This window comes from Syngnathus typhle, linkage group LG20 (genome assembly GCF_033458585.1).
Source record: "Syngnathus typhle isolate RoL2023-S1 ecotype Sweden linkage group LG20, RoL_Styp_1.0, whole genome shotgun sequence".
NCBI lineage: Eukaryota > Metazoa > Chordata > Actinopteri > Syngnathiformes > Syngnathidae > Syngnathus > Syngnathus typhle.
In genome coordinates, this window is record NC_083757.1 from 4,268,391 (window position 1) to 4,288,079 (window position 19,689).

Here is a 19,689-nt window from a genome sequence, read left to right on the forward strand (position 1 = left end):
AAGCTGAAAAGCATCCTTGAGAAAATTGCTAATAGCATAAAATAAACGAGCAGGATAAAATGTCTTGAGTGTCATGTTCAAACACTTGCCCCTTAGAGGCTTTTCTGCAACTGACACTGAGATCAAATGAGACCACAAGACTGAGTGTGCAAGCCTGAAAGCATTGAAGAATATGTGCTGCAGTAATGGGCGGCATAGAAGTCCAACTGCTTCGGCTCGGTGATATAAATAACTTCCCGAACTGTCACTGACTAAAAAGGGTGCGCGCCTCGGTCTCTGCAAATTGAGTCCATTGGGGGTTCAATCTAATGATAAAATGAGAATCAACACACAGGAGTACAGTAAAATCCTCCATCCATATCCTTTAGTGCTTGTCCACATGAGGATCACGATGAGTCTTAGAAATGTTGAATATTTGTGTGTGTGTGTGTATATATATATATATATATATACATCAGAGAGCATAACTACAACAATAATCGCAGCCTGACCTCTAGTGGAATTTCCGTGAAATGCAAGTTAAAAGAGTCAGTCCTCTATTTACGACGGAAAAATAAACGACAATGTACGTAAATCGAAATGCACCAAAGATTATCAGTAATCTTGGCTAACACTGTAGTAAAGTCATAACTACTGGAAAAAAATCATCTTGGCCCAAAATAAATGAAATAGTAGCTGTAAATAAACGTGGTAAACGAGATATTGTAGAACAAATATGCAGGAATGATGCGCAATGATTTATAATGCAATTCTCCTTTTGGAAAGGAGTGTGTCCATTGTAGAGAATTGAGCGTTTTTTAATTAATCGTGCAGTATTGGAAAGCGACTGCAGGGGGCAGCAGTGGCCCATAGTTAACAAAAAAGAACCGAGCAAGAATGACCACATCCAAAATGTAAATCAAAGCAGTTGACCTTTTATCCTTTCATCCTCGTATTTACTCAAATCGGATGACGTCTCCGTATGTACCGCCTATATTTTTAATCGTACATTATTTTGGTGATCTGAATGTACTTCTTACCGAAGCTTTGATACGCCGTCGCTCTCGGATGAGCCACCAGCCAGCGGCCCCTCCCGCCCCCTTTCCTCCGTGCAAGTGAGTCTCCCCTCGGCTTCACTCCGAAGAGGAACCCGGTGCACCCGGTTCATCGTTTCTTTTCTTTTGTTTTTGTTTTTCTTTTTTCACAACTACCCCCAAGATGGAGGCTTGCAGATGGCACGATTAGTGCTGAGAATCCAACCAAACAGCCCGTCTGTCTTTAATGACGCCTTGGTTGGCAGCAAAGGGGATTTTCACACATCTTTTTGCCCATTTAGGGTGGATCGAATCGGGCGATACTGAGCTCCGGGGGCCGCGGTTGTGGCAGCCATGAGCTCCGGGGAAGGAGTAGAGGAGCCGACGAAGGAAGCCGGAGAAATAGCGCTCAGGACAGGTAACGATCACAGGGCATGATGATGGACATTTTCCCCTGACTGTGATGACTGCTTTGAGGTGCCAGACAGTGAACGGGAGTCGGGGGAGGCGACTGTAAATGTTGCTCCTGTCATAAATCGCCAAAACAATTGACTGCCATTGTTCTGATCTCAGCAATGTTAATGCATTTGAGTGCTTTTAAAACCATGTAATTTACTACAGTATGTTCGCACAGCCATACTGTATAGCTTAGCTTGAGCGCTAATGTTTCGAACCCATCTTTTTTTCCAGTATGTGGCACCATTGATCGATATACTGAAAGGAGACACTCCGACATTATTGATCATACTTAAACCACACTTACAACAATTGCACATGTCAAATAGATCGTGAGTTTTAAGCCAAGTAAAGTTGGAAAGCGTACAGCAACCGCGTGCAATGCACCTTCCAATACCACAAATGGGAGGAAATCGAGCATCTGCCATTATTATTAAGTCTTCCGATTATCTTGTGTATGTGCTTGACACTTGCTTTGTGCTTAAACTCTGTGAACTCTGATCCGAAGAGCGATAGCGAGGCGAGGGGGAGTGCTGATTCTTTTTTGTAGCTTAGAGTTAGCCTGCTAAAAAGGGCTACCAAATGCTAATGTAGCATTGCTAGCTCGCCAGTGAGTTGACAAAGCCGGTGTGCCCTTTGACCAAGTTCTTCCTCGTAAGATGAAACATAGATACAACGTGAATCGTATGAATTCAACAATCGTCCATGTGCCTCATTCCCTGCTTATTTGGTGTTGTCAAAAGCACACGACAGTGCAAGCCATGTAAACAATGCATGGCGTGGCACAGCCAGCATTCAGGGTGTGTTAGGCTAAGCTAAGTGTGCCACATAATGCAAAAAAAAAAAGCACAAACTGGCTTTTAAAACTATCACGAGGAGCAATGGTAGAAAATGTGGAGCATTGATTTATCGTTTCAAAAACGCCCCTACCCCTTTTGCATTGTGCACAATGGCAAGCTTTCATTTTGTAAGAGTGACAGGCCTGCTGTGATGGGAAAGATAACAACGGGTCATAAAGTGTCAATTTCATAAGGTTCAAGGTGCGTTTGTAGGCTTTGAGCTTTGAGTAAAGGTTTTAATAGCAACAAAGGCTTGAGCGGTTTATTTTGGTAGCTCCTTAGGTTATTCCATAGCCCCACCTAGGCTCAGTATACATTTTGACGTGTTCACACATTATAGAATTATATGGTGGATCTGGATAAGCTTGTGGGCTAGGTTACACTTGTACATACATCCATGCCAAGTCACCCCCCCAGCTCTGGTCTCTCTTTGCGGGCATGGAAGTGCTTCCAGCGCCTGATGTCATGACTGCTTGCGTCATCATGCTTGAGCTTCACTGCCTAAATGCATTTCAAATCAATTCCTATGGAGTCAAAAGTCTCTTGCGAGATGAGTTGTCGTGCATTATGGCGTTATCCACAAGTCTGTCACGTGTTCTTTAGGTCTTGAGTGAACTTTCCTCAATTAGTAGTCGAGCAAACGTGTCGAAAAGGCTGAACGGATCCAAGCTTTGCACTTTGCAGCGATCATTTTTCCACATGGAATAATCTTACTGCTGACTCGTGCCACCGCTCAGTGCAGAAGTAAGATGGCATGGCGGAGAGCTGGAAAGAAAGAGTGTGCAAAAAAAAACAGCCAGTGTCATTTCACTTTTAAAAGCAGAAAATCAAATGCAATGTGTCTGCCGCAGAGCAGATGTCACATTATTTTAAATGAATGCTAATTAAAAGATGGATGAAGCTAGTGAAGAAACCACGATAACCAGATTCTGGAAATGGTACTTTTTGCTTTGTGCACCTTCTCGCAATGCTAACGGAAGGGGAGAGTGTCGCAGACAAGCTCTTGTTTTGCACTCGCGGCTTCTTCCTCCATCCTGGGCATCTTGTTCAGACTTGCACGGTTTTGCCTGTCTTGCCTAAGGCTATGCACCCCCCCCCCCCCCCTACCCCATATCTTCATCCACATCATCCTTTTCCATTTGTCAATCCAGCCTTGTCTGTTTCCTTCCTCTGTCGTTTCCTGATGGACCCTTCACCCAGACGCATAGCGAGAAAAAGATCTTCCCTAATTGTCTCTGCCCCACTTCGACTGGAATTATTATATTGCCTTCGCTGCACGGAGGTTTGTTGTGACATTATGTCAATCATCATGTTCCACGCCCTCAAATGTTGCTCTTCTCGCATATAAGTTCAATATCGATTCCAAGCATTTCTTCCAAACTCAAAGGATGAAATCCATACCATCCGGCCTTCATGAATGAACATTTGGCGGCAACATGGCGCCCGTTCACAATCCGGTTGTGTGCCGCATGATTGAATGAGCGCCGGTTTGTGTGTTCATCAAGCCGGCAGCCCCGGGATGGAAATTTGATCTGGAGCTTATATTTATGACTCAGGTCCATTCACCCAGGAAGAGGTTTGCACAACGAGACACGCACGCACTCATCGCTAATGGGTATTGATCCTGGAGATGGAGACCGATTGAGGTTTCCCTTCAGGCTCAAAGCAAATACATCAAAAACATGGGATCACACGCTTCGTTGAGTTTGCTTCACTAGTTCGGCAGCCATTTTTTTTTCTTAATTCTCCCCCACGCTTATCACAAGGTGATATGACACAATGACCGATGGTCATCCGGGTCAGGTTTACTTTGGCTTTGCAGTGACGTCTTTGAGTGTCTGCAGTTGTTTACCCAGCTTTGCTAATGCTCCACTTGAAGGAGAGCGAGTTTGATGTTCAACTCGCTTTATCTGGCCATCCTTGTCTAGTATGTTAATATGTTAATATTAGCTCTTCGGCTTATGGGGACGCTAGTTCCAAATTTGTCGGAACAGTTTGGGGAAGGCCCTTTTTTGTTCCAGCATGACTCCTGCCAACTTTTCGTAGCTACAACGTCAGCTTTCCAAAAATCTTGTATGCATAGAGTGGATGTGAAAAGGCTTTTTCGAATACGTGCATCAGTTATAGTTTCCTGTGTGAAACACTCAAGATTTTAGCGGCGGGAGACAAATTGGCAGGAAATTTTATTAGCTCCGATAAGCACGAACTGACCGCCGGCCGTTGAATTATGCAGGCCTGTAAAAGGTGACATTGTCTTCGTATTGGCGTAAAGATGACGCGAGGATTTTAGCCGCTGTCATGGTAACCGACGAGGGGGGAAAAATGTTGTGACCTCACAGATTGGGTTCCATGGCAAAAAAGAACAGTTGGAAAAATTCGTCCCACATGCCTGGCTACGCTGCGCACTGTAATTATTCAATGAGAACACGCTGAGCGAAGAAGCCATGGGAGCCCAAAAAGTACGTATGATGTCAGCGTGAACTTTTTGGTTCACCTCAACAATACGAGTCGAAACTAGAACAAAAAGTGCGGCGGGTTAAATTACAGAACTCTCGGATGTGTTCTACATCCATCCTCATTTGAAGAATGACGTCGTAACTCCCAAACGATATCGAGTTCATCGCCGCCGTGACAATTTGCTGCAAAGGGCAACGCGAAAGCAGATTTGATTGAGTTCGTTGGCAAATTGCAAGCTGTCATGATGCCACACTATGGAGCCGACATAACTGTCAGCATCCCACTAACTGACTGCAGTGAAAACACACACAGGGAGAGTTGGCGAAATTTATTCCGTCCAATCACGTCTTATGGGACATTTTTTGGGGATGAAAACGCTTCAGGTCAGGATATCAAAGAAATCGCTAAACACACAAAAAAAGAAGCTTGCAAGGTAATGTTAGAAAATGTTCCTTGCGCAACTGAGATACAAATTTAACCGGGAGGGTCTTAGAAAGAAAAGAAAAAAGGCACTGAGGGAGTTAACCAAACTAGGACAGGTCCTGAAAGACCATTGTACTCCTTTTTCCTGCGCTCTAGTCTCTAGAGCGTTGAAAAGTGCTATCTCATTCTTGCCCTTTTCTCTCGCCTTTTTTTTTTTGTCCAATACCCGTGATTTTTTTCTTCATCCAAGGACTGAAAGCAAAAAAAGAAATCAAAGAAGGTCCCCGATCTCTTATTCATTTTCCATAGCTCCCGATTTCCAGGTAGGACAGGCAATTTGTTACCCCCCCCCCCCCCCCCCCCCCTCAAAAAAAACCTTCATACTGAATCACTTCATAACAACTCCTGAATGTTGTCTGGCCTTGCCATGTGTTTGTTTTTTTACTCCTGAGTAGGCACAGTGTGATCTTCGCCTGGAATGAAGAACAACTAGCCAGATGAATGATTCATCAGTTCATGTGACAGCAGCATAACTTCTGCTCCACTTATCTTTTATTTTATTTCGGCCATTGATAGATTTTCTGCCTGACGTCTCATTTGAATCAGCATGACCAAGAGAATAGGTATTTTTCAAATGAAGGGGCTTCGTTCAGGCCCGCCCGTGAGTCAAAAGCCATGAGTGTGTCTGCCGAGAAGGGGGGGGGGGGAGGCAGGGGCCCCTAGCAAGGGTGGTCTCGCGCTCATGTGGGCCGCCAAATGGCACCGAGCGAGCGTCGGGGGCAAGAGGGCTCTGTTTGTGCTCACTTTGAGGCTGAGGTCCATGTGAGTTCACCAAACGGAAGAGCGCATTTCATACACACGAGACGTCCGGCGTTTTACGAGATGAAGCCCGTCGGACTTTTTTTATTTCTGCGTGTCATTCCGAGCGTGTATACATGTGTGATCTGTTCCATATTTTCCAAGGAGTTTTGTGTTAATGTATGTAACGTGTGTGTGGTTAGCATTCAAGCGCTCCGACTCTGGAAAAGCTTCTCGAGTGGAGTGTGTGAACTCCGTATCTACGCGAGTGTGTGTTTTATCTATCGTTCGCCTGTTGTTTATATAGCGGGGCAGCCGCACATGTGGTCCGACATTGCGCCGTTGCAGGCCGAGGCTTAAGTGGATGTCTTGGGCATTACAAATATGTAGAGTATGTTTAGTTTTTTTTTTTCTTTCCCCCCCTCATTCATTCTCTAAAGTCCCTGAGAACCTTTCTTGACGAACGACTGCACTTTCTCATCCTGCGGTTGCGTGCAAAGCTAATGCTTGAAGCTAGTCCAAATCAAAACAACTGTTATCACCAGTTGTCATGTTGACTTTATATTGACGCCCGTTACAAACCGTATTGTTCTCGCCGAGGTCGAAGAGGAAGCTGGTCGAGGCTGAGTCACTCAACCAGATGACCCGCTTGACCAGTCACCGTGTTTACATTTAGACGCCGCGTGACGCTGAGACCCGACTTTGGGTCACAGCGACGGCGGCGGCTCTTGCTAACGCTATATATAGACCGCGTCAATAGGGGGATTGTTTGGGTACGCTCGTCATGAGTTGCTGTGCGAAGATTTGAACTTGTCCAGGCTATTGGCGCTGATGCTGATCTTTCTTGTTTCCAACAGATGGATCTCTCCCCAAGGAGCCGAAAGGAGATGTGTCCGGCCAGATTGCAGGTAAAACCAACACGACAGAATCCATTTGATTAGTTTCCCAGATGAGGTCAGGCTGATGTCATTTCTCACCACCACGCTCACCTTGACTCCCTAACCCTCCCTCATTGTCGCCTGATTGGGCTCCCGTCGCCGTAGCGACAGCAGCCCCTCTCTATCTCACTTGATTAGAGATGGATCTACGTGGCCTTCACTTCTTTCCCTTCCAGCACTCTGCTGTCCTTTTGGGATTTGTTCATTTGTTGTGGCTTAATATGAATGTTCTAAATCAGCTTTAGAATTTGCGCAATGGTTGACTGACGGTCCATTTTGTTGAATCCCTTGAATAAATGAAGCCCCAAGCCTACTTTCAAAAGGGGGCCAGCAAATTGGCAGGTTGCACCAGTGCCCAGGGCCAATGGTGGAACTGGCTCCCATTGACAAGTATGAATTCAATTGATACATCACTGTGCCTTCCCAGTTCTCTTTGCACGTATTTTTTTCATTATGAGAGATTTGTCAGGGATTAACTTAACCCCCCCCACCCAATCTGTTGGCCCGGTAATACAACTGGTCCGACTGGGAGAAGAACAGTTATGTAATAACTTTTATAGTCAGACAAAAGTGTTTGCGCTTGTGCTTTTGAAAGCCAAAGTACCCCGAGATACATCCCAAACATTGCAAAGTCCGATTAAGCAGTCAATTGCGGTCCGCTTTTTTTTTAAATGTAATGCCACTTTTACCTCCAGAGGGCGTATTTGTGTAGCGGGCCAAGAGCCATGCATTGCATTCAATCTCCTGCACTTAAACCCACAGTATTTATAATAAAATTTGATTAAAATGATTTTATATATTTTTTCCTGGATTGTCTCAAAGATATCCAGAGACCTTGACATTTGTGAGTCTTCTGCCTTGTCTCTCTGTCCTTTTTTTACTTCTCTTCGTCATCTCACGGTCACTGAGGCAACCTTGGCCTGCTTCTCGCTCGGTAAGCCTACCCTGCCATTAGAGGTCTGGACGAATGGAGAGAACCGAACAAGGCGGAGGTGAAGGAGGGACTTCTTACACGACGACATTCATATATATGCAGTCAAAGAAAGACGAAATGATTTGACTATTTGTGGGATCATTTTATGTCCTGCTGGTGGAAAAGTATACAGCAGTCTTGCTTTGGTATAAATGTGGTCGAAAATCTTCTCAGAATAGCAGAAGCTCCTTTTTTGTGCCAAGGGGTTATCAATTCCATTTAGTCATCCATTTTCATTTCCTGTTGTTGTTATTGTCAAATATGAAATACTTTTGCCCCATATATTTGACTTTGAAGCTATCAAAACACATCACCGTGCATATGTTTGCAGTTAGTTTGTCTGTGTACATAGGCAGGAGGGTCCAATAATCCCTTCGTTGTTGGTCGTAAGTCGGACTGCAGCTGTTTCCGATCACAACGACCAATCGGAGCAGCCCTTTTTGATTTCCTGGTGGGGCAACTCCTTCTTGTAAACTGGAACAATCTCGCCGGATGATGAGGACATGCGGTCGTTGGAATTTGAAGTCCTAGCATGCTAATTTAAAGCATATTTTCATAACTGGGTGTCCAGATCACAATCAACAATGAGGCAGTCGGGATGTAGGTTAGGATTCCAGGTTACCGATGTCCTATTCCTGTCTACTCCACAATTCCTGCTATTCCCACACATCACTCCAATGGGAATTTCTGGCACGTAGTCAGTGTTGGAACTTGGCAGCTATGTGGGTTTGCACATATGCAAGCGTTCTGGTTTCTCTTGCCCCGCAACAGCTGGCCCGGAGGCCGTGCATCCCGATCAGCTGCCGGGGAGCCATTATGCGATTACACCGCTTGTGATCGCTCTTCAACACAGACAGCGAAGCTTGTTTTGTGGTATGACTGGAACTATTACCCTCTTTTCCCTTGACCCCGTGCCATCTGTCCTGGTCTGGGCAGCCGTTGCCTTCTGCCCACCCCCTGATGAAAACACTCAGGAGGTATTTGACACACCGTCATCTTGTGGTGGTGTTGACTAATCTGCTTTGTTGTATCAAGCCCATCTAATGCCCACTTGACCTCTCGGAGGCTCCCACAAGGCTCCGACCTTTGAAAAGTGTGCCGACTTTTGATGTGTCCCGACACGCGCGCGACCGCTAGCACGGCCACGCTAGCTAGATGGATTGGACGATGGACATTTCTAGAATTTCACTCGCATCCTTTGGCCTTTCTCGATGTGGGGCGTTGTCACATATCCATTTCCTTCCCTGCCCACTTTATGTATTCACGCAGGAGATAAATCAATTCAAGGCTAGATCCTGACACACAAACGTCCGGAGATGTATTCGGGAATGTATTGAAAGTACAGTTCACTCGATGGAGCTGCCTTGAAATGTGAAAAAGGTAAACAATCTCTTGCACAAATGTTTTCTCAGCCTCAAGTCTTTCGTTGCTAAGCAGCTTGTCAGGATGCATAAATGCAATGCAGGCATGTTCTAATTACGCGGCGACCCTACGCATTCAGGATTACCTCCCGCAACCTGGCCCGACCAAAATACGGCACAGCTTGCGGTTTGTTTGCACACCGCGGAAAGGTTTGCCCGCGGGAACTTGTAGACAGGAGCAAAGGTTTTATTTGGAATATCTCGACAGAGGAATGGCAGGATTAGGTGCAGCTGCCGCGGCCGTGCCCACAGAGGGCCGGCGGGATCGGTCGGTCAGTAGCGCCGATGGTGGCATCGGACGACATCCTCCCGTCGTCTTTTTCCGATTTGAATTTTTTTGCCGGTGATGTCTTGAGGATGGCTTGCTGGACCATTGAGCACATACGACACAAGTCGGCTGTCATATGTGTGACAGGTATTAATCACTTAATTACTTTTTTCCCTGTCATTTATTTTCCTCGTACCAGCCTTTTGTAGATGTGACCACGTCGCTCTTTATTTAGCTGCTGTGCTACTTTCTTCAGTCCCGTGGCGCAGGACAAGTGATGTATGCTAGTAGCTAAACTTAGCTTTTGTGTTTTTGCCCCTGCTTAATTAATTGTCTGAAACAGTTCTTAAGTAGTTTTTTGGGGGATTCTTAGAAAAGAGTTATTTGCATGGTCTCTCTGGGGGAAGTTTGCAAAACGGAAATGAAACTATTATTCCAGGAACTGGATTCTTTTTAATCGTGCAAAGACAATCCACGGTTTTCGCCCAGTCGAAAAGTTATTAACATGAACACGCACGTTTTGTGTTTACAGGAAAAGCCGGGTCATTTACTTCCCGGCCACGTGGTCTTGTCAGCGTCGGAAGGCTTCGTTGACCTTTTGATAATCCCCGCGTTTGGTGGCAGCCCGCCAGTCAGACTGCACATCAAAGATGGTTCTTTTTATCCGCAGATGACTCACATAGCGGGAGAAAAGACGCTGACGTCGTTACCATCCATCGCTCCCTTTTTATCCGCGTTCCCTCACACTTTTCCACATTAGTTCGCACGCCTCTTAACTGCTGCTTATTTAGCACGACTCAGCAGCAGATAAAGTGCCCAGTTTTCCGGGAAGGTAATGACTACATAACGGTAATAAACGTTGACGCTAAAAATAGTCTCTTCTCTCGTCCATAAAGGAACTAATGTGCCTTATCATGACGGCTCCTGAACATGAGAGGATTGGTCTCCATCCTTCTCATTGATCACCGTATTAGGCTTTTTTTTTTTTTCCCCCAAATGATGGGTGTGTTCGCGAATCCGCTTTGAACATCTCCAGACAGCCGGCGGTTGACTCTGATGGCATATTAGCAACGCAGCAGAGGCTCTCTGTCAACAGTCACGAGATCCAAGTTGACACATCCAGAAGGGGCTGTTTGTTGTTGACGTTATTGGCGAGTTGGAGTGGTTCCACTTCATCTTCTATTTGTTCCAGAAACGACAACATGTGATGCACAAACATTGCTTTTCAACATATGGTGTTGTTTCAAGAGCGGAACGAGACATTTGCGGAACGCTGCATAATTGATGTCCCTCGGTGACATTAAATTACGACACACTTTGTGATGTTGTTTATTGGTTGAATAATCAATAATTTGCCTTCAAGGCAGACTTTTTTTTTTTTTTTACCAGCTGACAAAAGGAACAGACGCAAAATGGACATTCTGTTTTAATAAGATGAAAGAGCTTTCTGTCCTCCAGCAAGGATAATGCGTCATTTTTTGTCTTTTTTTTTCTATCGTTTCAGGTTTTAGGAGAAATGAGGACATGAGAGCGATGGAGGTGCTTCCCATCCTTAAAGAAAAAGTGGCTTTCTTGTCAGGTATGGATGTGCCTGCAGTGGGAAGGAGCTCAAGTGTCAATAGTCGGCCTCTTGTGCATGAACGCAAAACCTCCCCCACCCGATGTCAACGATTCTTAGGATAAACCCGAATGTGTGTGTCTCTGTGTGTTCCAACCGAAGCAAATGAAAAGAACAAATATGTTTTTCGTCGCACACTCGGTTTAGGGAAGGTCAAACAGAATAGCAGTCATAATGACTCAGACAAACACGCTTGATATCCAAAGAGAGAAAACGGGAGAGACAGGTTGCCATAGCGACGGGGTATCGTCAGCAACGGCATCCCCGACTAGTCATTGGTTTCACACTGAAGAAAAGGGAGCAAAAAAAAGGGAGCACAGCTGAAAAGAGGGTAGAATGCATTATTATGTCCGTCTCCAAATAATCGGGTTTTTGTTGTTGTTGGATTTCCTCCCCCGTGCGCTTACGTGCTCGCCGCCTCGACTGACTAATTTACAAGCACAGGACGGCCAAACGCAAACTACGGTCATCGGCATTCTACGCTCAAATGTCGGCGTGATGCAACACGATGGAAATTTTCTCCTGGCGTCCCCGCCGCGTCTTTTGCAAATAGTGGTTTTAAGCAGCGGCGTATGGTGTAAGAGTGGAAGCAGCAGGAAGTCAGTCAGCATACCGAGAAGTTACAGCCGCTTGCTCGCTGTGACCGCTTCTTCTCGTTTATTACGCCCCGCAGCATTCATGACTGATCTGGTAAAAAATAAAAGTACAAACAACACAGCCTGTTCAATGTGGACAAAAGTATTGGGACACACAGCAGTATTGGGACACATCCTCGATTGCCACATATACCGTAAATGGTCAAAAGTATTGGGACACAAGCTTCTTCCTTGTATTGACTCGCCACCAAAAAATGTTTTTTGTGTCTTAGGTGGCAGGGACCGACGCGGTGGTCCAGTGTTAACCTTTCCGTCACGCAGCAACCACGACAGAATACGAACGGACGACCTGAGGAGACTGATTGCTTATCTGGCCGGCATACCCAGGTCAGAACACCCCCCTTCCTTTTTTTTTCTTTTTAAAAAATGCACAAGGATGCTCAAATCAAGTACGTGGGTAAGCGAAAGTGCTGAGTGGATCATGTGGACAAGCCAGAGTGTGAGAGAGATTATTCAAGAGCCGTTAGCTTGCTCCATTTGTTTATTTATTTTATTTCTTGGCTACCCAAAAAAAAAAAAAAAATTCTGGAAACACGCAGAGGGGCGTGAGGGGAAAGCCTTGATGGATATCAGAGCACGAGCGAGGGAAGCGAAGAAGGGACCCAATGGGAGAAAGCAGCGAGGAGGAGGAGGAGGGGGGGAGGATTAAAAACCCACAGAGATGGAACGCGCATGTGTGAGCTGGCTTGTGTGTGTATGTGTGTGAGAAGAAGCAAAACAAAACGTCGCAGTAGCCGAGGCAGTGCAGCAGTGATAGTTAGTGTGGACCAGTTTTCACCTCGCAGGTAAATCCCTCCATACATCTCCATTTCATCATTCAGATGCAAAACCACAGGTTTCCAAATTTGCATTCATGTCATCATTTGGGGCTCGTATTCTGCAACCGTACGTTTTGTCCTGTTCTATTTCGGGAACACGCTCTCGTGCTGGACGACTATGCAAATCTCGTGGAAGTAGTTCAGAAATAGTTCACGTTACAGTGGATGTGCTGATTATTATTATTATTATTTTTTTTTTAAATGTGAACATTTGAATCGTGTGTGTGTGGGCGGCTGTGCACGAGTGGGTGTGTAGATGCATGTTTTAACTGCGTAGGCTTGTGACGTGCTAGAAAACTGCGTCACCTCATGGATTTTTCCCCTCCTCTCCCCCCTCCCGCCCCCTCTCCATCATCATCCTTTCTGTCATCTGTCCCATCTATCTGGATTACCTCCAACCTCCCCCCCGCCTCCAGCGAGGAAGTCTGTAAACATGGCTTCACGGTCATCGTGGACATGCGCGGCTCCAAGTGGGACAGCATCAAGCCACTCCTGAAGATCCTGCAGGAGTCGTTCCCGTCGTGCATCCACGTCGCGCTCATCATCAAGCCTGACAACTTCTGGCAAAAGCAAAGGACCAATTTCGGAAGCTCCAAGTTTGAGTTTGAGGTAAGACAACTTTGTGTTCTTGTTGATCTTGCGTGCTCCTCACTTCAGCTGTCCCTAGTTGTCAGATCATCCAGCAACGAAAAAAAGAAAGCTCTCATTGTTCACCGCCACACTCTCACTCGCACGTCCCCATTGATTGTTTTGAGTGGCAAAGTCGCACGCAAGCTGCCGTCGGAACATTGTAAACTCGGACTGTATGAATGTCTGCCATTATTCACTTTGTCAGCCTTGACAGTCTCCCAGTTATTAATTGCACGCTTGTGATGAAAACATTTCATTAACTTGGCAAGAATAGACACAATACAAAACCTTCACGGGTCGACATTCAGCGAGCTGTGGCGCTTTTGCTTCTCTGCCCATGTGCGTGGGGGTGTTGTGCGGAGGAGGAGGCTCTGCACAAAACGCGTGGAGACGCTCAAGGCTTCTCCTCGCTCTCGTGTGCGCAAAAAAAAAAAAAAAAAGCGATTGTTGCCGTGTAAGCAGTATTATTATATTCAACGATTGAATGGCCACACTGAGTTGCGACGGTTCCTCAGTGCTTCTGGCTGACATAATTGGAGGAAGACCAAATGTGTGCAAGTCAATTGCTAAATGCTTAATGAGTTGGCCCCACGTGCTGTGGAGATGAGTCTCGCTAATTCTTCTCCATTAGAATCCCGTGTTGGTAGTTTTCGGGAGGGCTTAATTAAAAAGTTCTCAGTGGAGCGGATTAGACGAAGCAATTTACACCTATTTGACGAAAACGATCCTAAATCCGCTTGGATTTCTCTCCAACTTTTTTTTCCTAGACTACCATGGTGTCACTAGAAGGTCTGACAAAGGTGGTGGACCCCTCCCAGTTGACGTCGGACTTTGACGGCAGCCTGGACTACAACCACGAAGAGTGGATTGAGGTAGGAGTCAGTCAAACCGTAACTTTCAAATTTCGAGCCGACTGTGGGGAAAAAATATTCACCATGACTTTGGTAAGCAACATTTTGACTTCCTGTCCAGGTCCGCGTGGCGTTTGAGGAGTTCTCCGGTCACGCTACGCAGATGCTCGCCCGGCTGGATGAGATGCAGGAAACGGTGTCACGTAAAGATTTCCCTCAGGACCTGGAGGGAGCGCGGAGGATGATCGAAGAACACGCCACGCTAAAGAAGAAGGTCATCAAAGCGCCCATAGAGGAACTGGACACAGAGGGACAGAGGTAGTGCAGCAAAATGAAATGTAAAAAAAAAAAGATTTGGATGGTTAATTTGTGCAATTTGAAACCCAGAGGTAGTGCAGCAAAATGAAATGTAAAAAAAAAAGATTTGGATGGTTAATTTGTGCAATTTGAAACCATCCAGACTACTGCAGCGGATCCAAAGCAGCGACCCCTCATCGAGCCGCAACGGCAGCAGCGGTGGCGGGGGCACGAGCAGCGGCGGAAGCGGGGTGTGCAACGCCGACACCCAGGGGCTGGTGCCGCGCATCAACCAACTGCTGGACAAGTTGCACACCACTCGGCAGCATCTCCACCAGGCCTGGCACGTCCGCAAGCTGCAGCTGGACCAGTGCTTCCAGCTCCGCCTCTTCGAGCAGGACGCCGAAAAGGTCGGTCGGCCCGGGAGTGTCGCTCAGCGCGAGCGGTGACGCGGCGGTAATTCGGAACAACAGCGGCCGATCACTGCGGGGCACGCAATATAAACACAACCTAATTATGGCCACAGTGGATTGATTTGCACTGTGTGCGCCAAGCAATTCAGGCCAGCTTTAGCTGGGCAACACAAAAAAAGGCACGGGGTGTATCAGGCCGCTCCTTAAACCCGAAATAAATTGAAGCAGTTTATTTCTCAAGTCCTCTGAGGTTGGAAGACATTGCAAAATGTTCGCTTTGCACAAGACGCGGCTGAAGACAGACGGAGATCAATTCTGATGCGAGCAGAATTTAAACAAAAAAAACAAAAAAAAAAACAGGTTGCAGTAACACATAGCTGCTGTCTTGGATACACTGCAGTAGCAGAAGCTTGTTGCTAGGACACCATAGGCCACCAGTTGTTCTCCGGTAGAGGCTAGGCTTAATAGATTCATTTTTCTGCATGCTGACCTGGAAAGATGACAGCTTGGCAAAGGCAACAATTCACCTGCCTTGCTTGTATGTAGTTTCGGAAAAATATATTTATTTCCCTCTGCGTTTTGCTTTCCGTCCCGCAGATGTTTGACTGGATCCTGCACAACAAGGGTTTGTTCTTGGCAGGCTACACTGAGATTGGCAACAACCACCCGCACGCTGCGGAGCTGCAAACCCAGCACAACCACTTTGCTATGAACTGCATGGTAAGACGCACACTGACTTACTATGCAGGTTTCAGTCTGTATTTGTTTATGGATAAAACAAGGCTCTATGTTCAGGAGTTAAAGCAGAGGTGCCTCTTCTCTCATTATATAAGCATTACGAAACAAGTCTCTGGAGATTCGCTCCAAACTTAAGAAACGAAGGCGATGCATTTTTTTTTTTTCCCCGCTTTGCAGAATGTCTACGTGAACATCAACCGGATCATGTCGGTGGGCAACCGGCTACTGGAGTCGGGCCATTACGCCTGCCATCAGATCAAGCAGATCTCCAGCCAGCTAGAGCAAGAGTGGAAGGCCTTTGCCGCCGCGCTGGACGAGCGCAGCACGCTGCTGGAGATGTCCGCCAGCTTCCACCAGAAGTGTGAACAGGTTTGAGCGAACGGCACACTTGACAAATACGAAGTAAAACAGAAATAGATTGTGTTTCTTTAATCGCTCCCATTTGAAGATTTTACTCGGCCATCTTGTTTTCATCATGAGGAAATATTTGAAAGGCTTTAATAAGGTCACATGGCCTGTTCGTATCACGGGAGGTTTTTATGAAGTTATTTTAAGTCGGTGCAGGCTAATCAGCGTCCATAAATAACAGTTCATAAACCTACAAAGTAACAGTAAAGAAAAGGCTTGTTTTTTTTTCTTCTTCTCCTCCCCACCCCGTGCAGTACATGAGCAACGTGGACTCGTGGTGCAAGGCGTGCGGCGAAGTGGATTTACCCTCCGAGCTTCAAGACCTGGAAGACGCCATTCATCACCACCAAGGCATATTCGAGCACATCACCGCTGCCTACTCGGAGGTAACACATCACTCCGTCACAGCTTCAGAATTTGACTTTTTGATGCTATAATGTTTTTTTTGGGGACCCCAGGTGAGCCAGGATGGCAAAGCACTGTTGGACAAACTGCAGCGGCCGCTCACGCCGGGCAGCCCCGACTCGCTGACGGCGTCGGCCAACTACTCCAAGGCGGTGCATCACGTCTTGGACATCATCCATGAGGTGCTGCATCACCAGAGGCAACTGGAGAACATCTGGCAACACCGCAAGGTCCGTCTGCACCAACGACTGCAGCTCTGCGTCTTCCAGCAAGACGTCCAACAGGTACGCTTACTTTGGAATGAAAAGAATTTGTGGCTTGTCTTAACATTTTTCATCATTTAAAAAATAATGTTCCTCCTGCTAAATGAGATGTTATGATACCAAAAAGGTTCAGTTTGATAATTCGCATAGGGACTGTCCAAAATAATCCAGGGAATTCGGTACTGTTGACATGGCAACTGTTGCTATGGTGAGTGCATGTCGATATTTTGAGGCAGCAAGTGAGCAGTTCAACACTGATTGTAATCGTAGCTGTGACGCTTCTTTTCTTTTTTACAACTCGAGCTCCCCTGCACGGTGACGCCAATGTTGATTGTCCTCGTAGGTGCTGGACTGGATCGAGAACCACGGCGAGGCCTTCCTCAGCAAGCACACGGGCGTGGGCAAGTCCCTCCACAGAGCTCGAGCCCTCCAAAAACGACACGAAGACTTTGAGGAGGTGGCCCAGGTAGAATTAATTTGAAAAGATATATATATATATATATATATTTTTTTTTTACCTTTCCACTTTCCAAGCCAATCAAAAAGTTTTTTTTTTTAATAATTTGACTTGCTTGACATGCCGCAACATTATCCTTGTAGATAATTGCTATTAATTATACGATCCAGTGGTGCTGTAATAATGATAATGATCATCTCTGTCACTTCTGTCAACATCTTTAATGTTCCTATTGGAAATACACTCACCTATCTTGCTCTTGTAGAACACTTACACCAATGCAGACAAGCTGCTGGAGGCGGCCGAGCAGTTGGCCCAGACGGGAGAGTGCGACCCGGAGGAGATCTACCAGGCCGCCCACCAGCTCGAAGACCGGATCCAAGACTTTGTTCGCCGCGTGGAACAACGCAAAGTCCTGCTGGACATGTCTGTCGCTTTCCACACGCACGTTAAAGAGGTAGGCAGAGCGAGGGGATAGTGGGTTGGTGATGTAATGCTGAAGTGGACTGTGGGCTGCCTGTTGACACCTTTTTTTGGACTCTAAAAGCAGATAATGAACACTCTATTGTATTGTCCTGCTATGACATTAGTCATGGAGAAATGAAAAGATGGCCACCTAATTCTGTACATCCTGAATCTTTTGTAGCTATGGACCTGGCTGGAGGATCTCCAGAAGGAACTGCTGGACGACGTGTACGCCGAGTCGGTGGAAGCCGTCCAGGATCTGATCAAACGCTTCGGGCAGCAGCAGCAGACCACGCTGCAGGTCACCGTCAATGTCATCAAGGAGGGCGAGGACCTCATCCAGCAGCTCAGGTAGCTTCGACAGTAAATTATCAACAATCAGCAAGATGATTGGATGGGTAGTTTTGAATCCAGCAGTTGACCTTTAGCCTCCATTTTTGTTTTCCTCCCATTTCTGCTTCCTTTGTTCTGTTCATCATCACCCCATCCGCGGCGTGTTGGCTCCAGCGTGTATTACGTAACTCTGCTTTTAAAACCGCACATCTAATTGTGCGGCCTGTCTCCTCCGCACATCTCTCGTGTACTGGATGTGTGTACGCGAGTGGGTGGGAGTGTTTGTGATTAGCCTTCAAACAGCAGTCGGCTGTCACCTTTCTTGCTCCTTTGACCTTTTTTTGTGTTGGGCGATTGTGTAGGCTCGATTACGAAACGGTATTATACGCTTTGAAATGCATTTTCTAGCATGGCATCAAGAATTAACGACTCTTAGTAAATATTAAGAGGTTGCGTCATTTTTAAAATGGAGCCTGTGCACGTCTACCAGGGACTCGGCCATCTCCAGCAACAAAACGCCGCATAATAGCTCCATCAACCACATCGAGAGCGTGCTGCATCAGCTGGACGAAGCTCAGGCCCAGATGGAGGAGCTCTTCCAGGAAAGGAAGATCAAGCTGGAGCTCTTCCTCCAGCTCCGCATCTTCGAGAGGGACGCTATTGATGTGAGAGCGTTTTAAACGTGAGCTTCGCTCAGCCGTCTTGGGCCATTTTGATTTCACGTCCTTCCCTTTAGATTATCTCCGACCTGGAGTCGTGGAACGAAGAGCTGACGGGTCAGATGAACGAGTTTGACACGGAGGACCTGACGGTGGCCGAGCAGAGGCTGCAGCATCACGCCGACAAAGCCTTGACCATGAACAACCTCACCTTCGACGTCATCCATCAGGGACAGGAGCTGCTTCAATATGTTAATGAAGTCCAGGCCTCTGGTAGGACCCTTAAAAAGAAAAACAAAGACGCAAGTTGCTTACCTGTGTCGTTCCTCCAGGCGTCGAGCTGCTGTGCGATCGTGACGTGGACATGGCGACCCGCGTTCAGCACTTGCTGAATTTCCTCCACGAGAAGCAGCAGGAGCTGGACGTGGCTGCCGAGCAGCACCGCAGGCACTTGGAGCAGTGCGTTCAACTGAGACACCTTCAGGCCGAGGTCAAACAGGTAAGACGTCTTCATTTGTACACACATCCAAGTGTGTGTTTTGATTTTAATCGTATTTTTCTTGACAGGTTCTGGGTTGGATTCGAAATGGAGAGTCCATGTTAAACGCGGGACTCATCACGGCCAGCTCCCTGCAGGAAGCTGAGCAGCTGCAGAGGGAACATGAACAGTTCCAGCACGCCATTGAGGTTTAAATGATTTCTTTTGCAGTCTTTCACAACCTTAATTAGGCCAGCTTTTATATCAAACAAAATGAAACGGCATAGATAGATGAAGAAAGAAAAAAATCAAATTGCTTAACCGCTCGGGCACAGTTTAAACCGCTCCTTTATTGTGTTGGCCTGCAGAAGACCCACCAGAGTGCCCTGCAGGTTCAACAGAAGGCCGAGGCACTGCTGCAGGCCAACCACTATGACATGGACCTGATCAGGGACTGCGCCGAGAGCGTGGCGTCCCACTGGCAGCAGCTTATGCTCAAAATGGAGGACAGGCTCAAGCTGGTCAACGCCTCTGTGGCCTTCTACAAAACCTCGGAGCAAGTAGGACATGCAATACCTCTGAGTATTTTTTGTGTGTACAAGCATTAATTTCCG

At 46.6% G+C, this 19,689-nt stretch overlaps 1 protein-coding gene across 3 annotated transcripts in view; it reads left to right on the forward strand.

Moving 5' to 3' along the window:
* The first annotated feature begins 863 nt into the window (after nucleotides 1-863).
* LOC133144156 (triple functional domain protein-like) overlaps nucleotides 864-19,689 on the forward strand; it is a 33,237-nt gene continuing 14,411 nt past the window's right edge. For all 3 annotated transcript variants that reach the window (XM_061266642.1, XM_061266643.1, XM_061266644.1), the window contains exons 1-21: nucleotides 864-1,094; nucleotides 1,316-1,431; nucleotides 6,844-6,894; nucleotides 11,091-11,165; nucleotides 12,073-12,187; nucleotides 13,095-13,287; nucleotides 14,076-14,180; nucleotides 14,281-14,477; nucleotides 14,620-14,866; nucleotides 15,467-15,589; nucleotides 15,785-15,976; nucleotides 16,270-16,401; nucleotides 16,474-16,704; nucleotides 17,027-17,149; nucleotides 17,406-17,597; nucleotides 17,787-17,956; nucleotides 18,429-18,603; nucleotides 18,675-18,870; nucleotides 18,930-19,096; nucleotides 19,165-19,284; nucleotides 19,444-19,635. In XM_061266642.1, coding sequence (XP_061122626.1) covers nucleotides 1,368-1,431; nucleotides 6,844-6,894; nucleotides 11,091-11,165; nucleotides 12,073-12,187; nucleotides 13,095-13,287; nucleotides 14,076-14,180; nucleotides 14,281-14,477; nucleotides 14,620-14,866; nucleotides 15,467-15,589; nucleotides 15,785-15,976; nucleotides 16,270-16,401; nucleotides 16,474-16,704; nucleotides 17,027-17,149; nucleotides 17,406-17,597; nucleotides 17,787-17,956; nucleotides 18,429-18,603; nucleotides 18,675-18,870; nucleotides 18,930-19,096; nucleotides 19,165-19,284; nucleotides 19,444-19,635 — 3,060 coding nt within the window. In that variant the 5' untranslated portion in view covers nucleotides 864-1,094; nucleotides 1,316-1,367. The remainder of the gene's footprint in view (nucleotides 1,095-1,315; nucleotides 1,432-6,843; nucleotides 6,895-11,090; nucleotides 11,166-12,072; nucleotides 12,188-13,094; nucleotides 13,288-14,075; nucleotides 14,181-14,280; nucleotides 14,478-14,619; nucleotides 14,867-15,466; nucleotides 15,590-15,784; nucleotides 15,977-16,269; nucleotides 16,402-16,473; nucleotides 16,705-17,026; nucleotides 17,150-17,405; nucleotides 17,598-17,786; nucleotides 17,957-18,428; nucleotides 18,604-18,674; nucleotides 18,871-18,929; nucleotides 19,097-19,164; nucleotides 19,285-19,443; nucleotides 19,636-19,689) is intronic.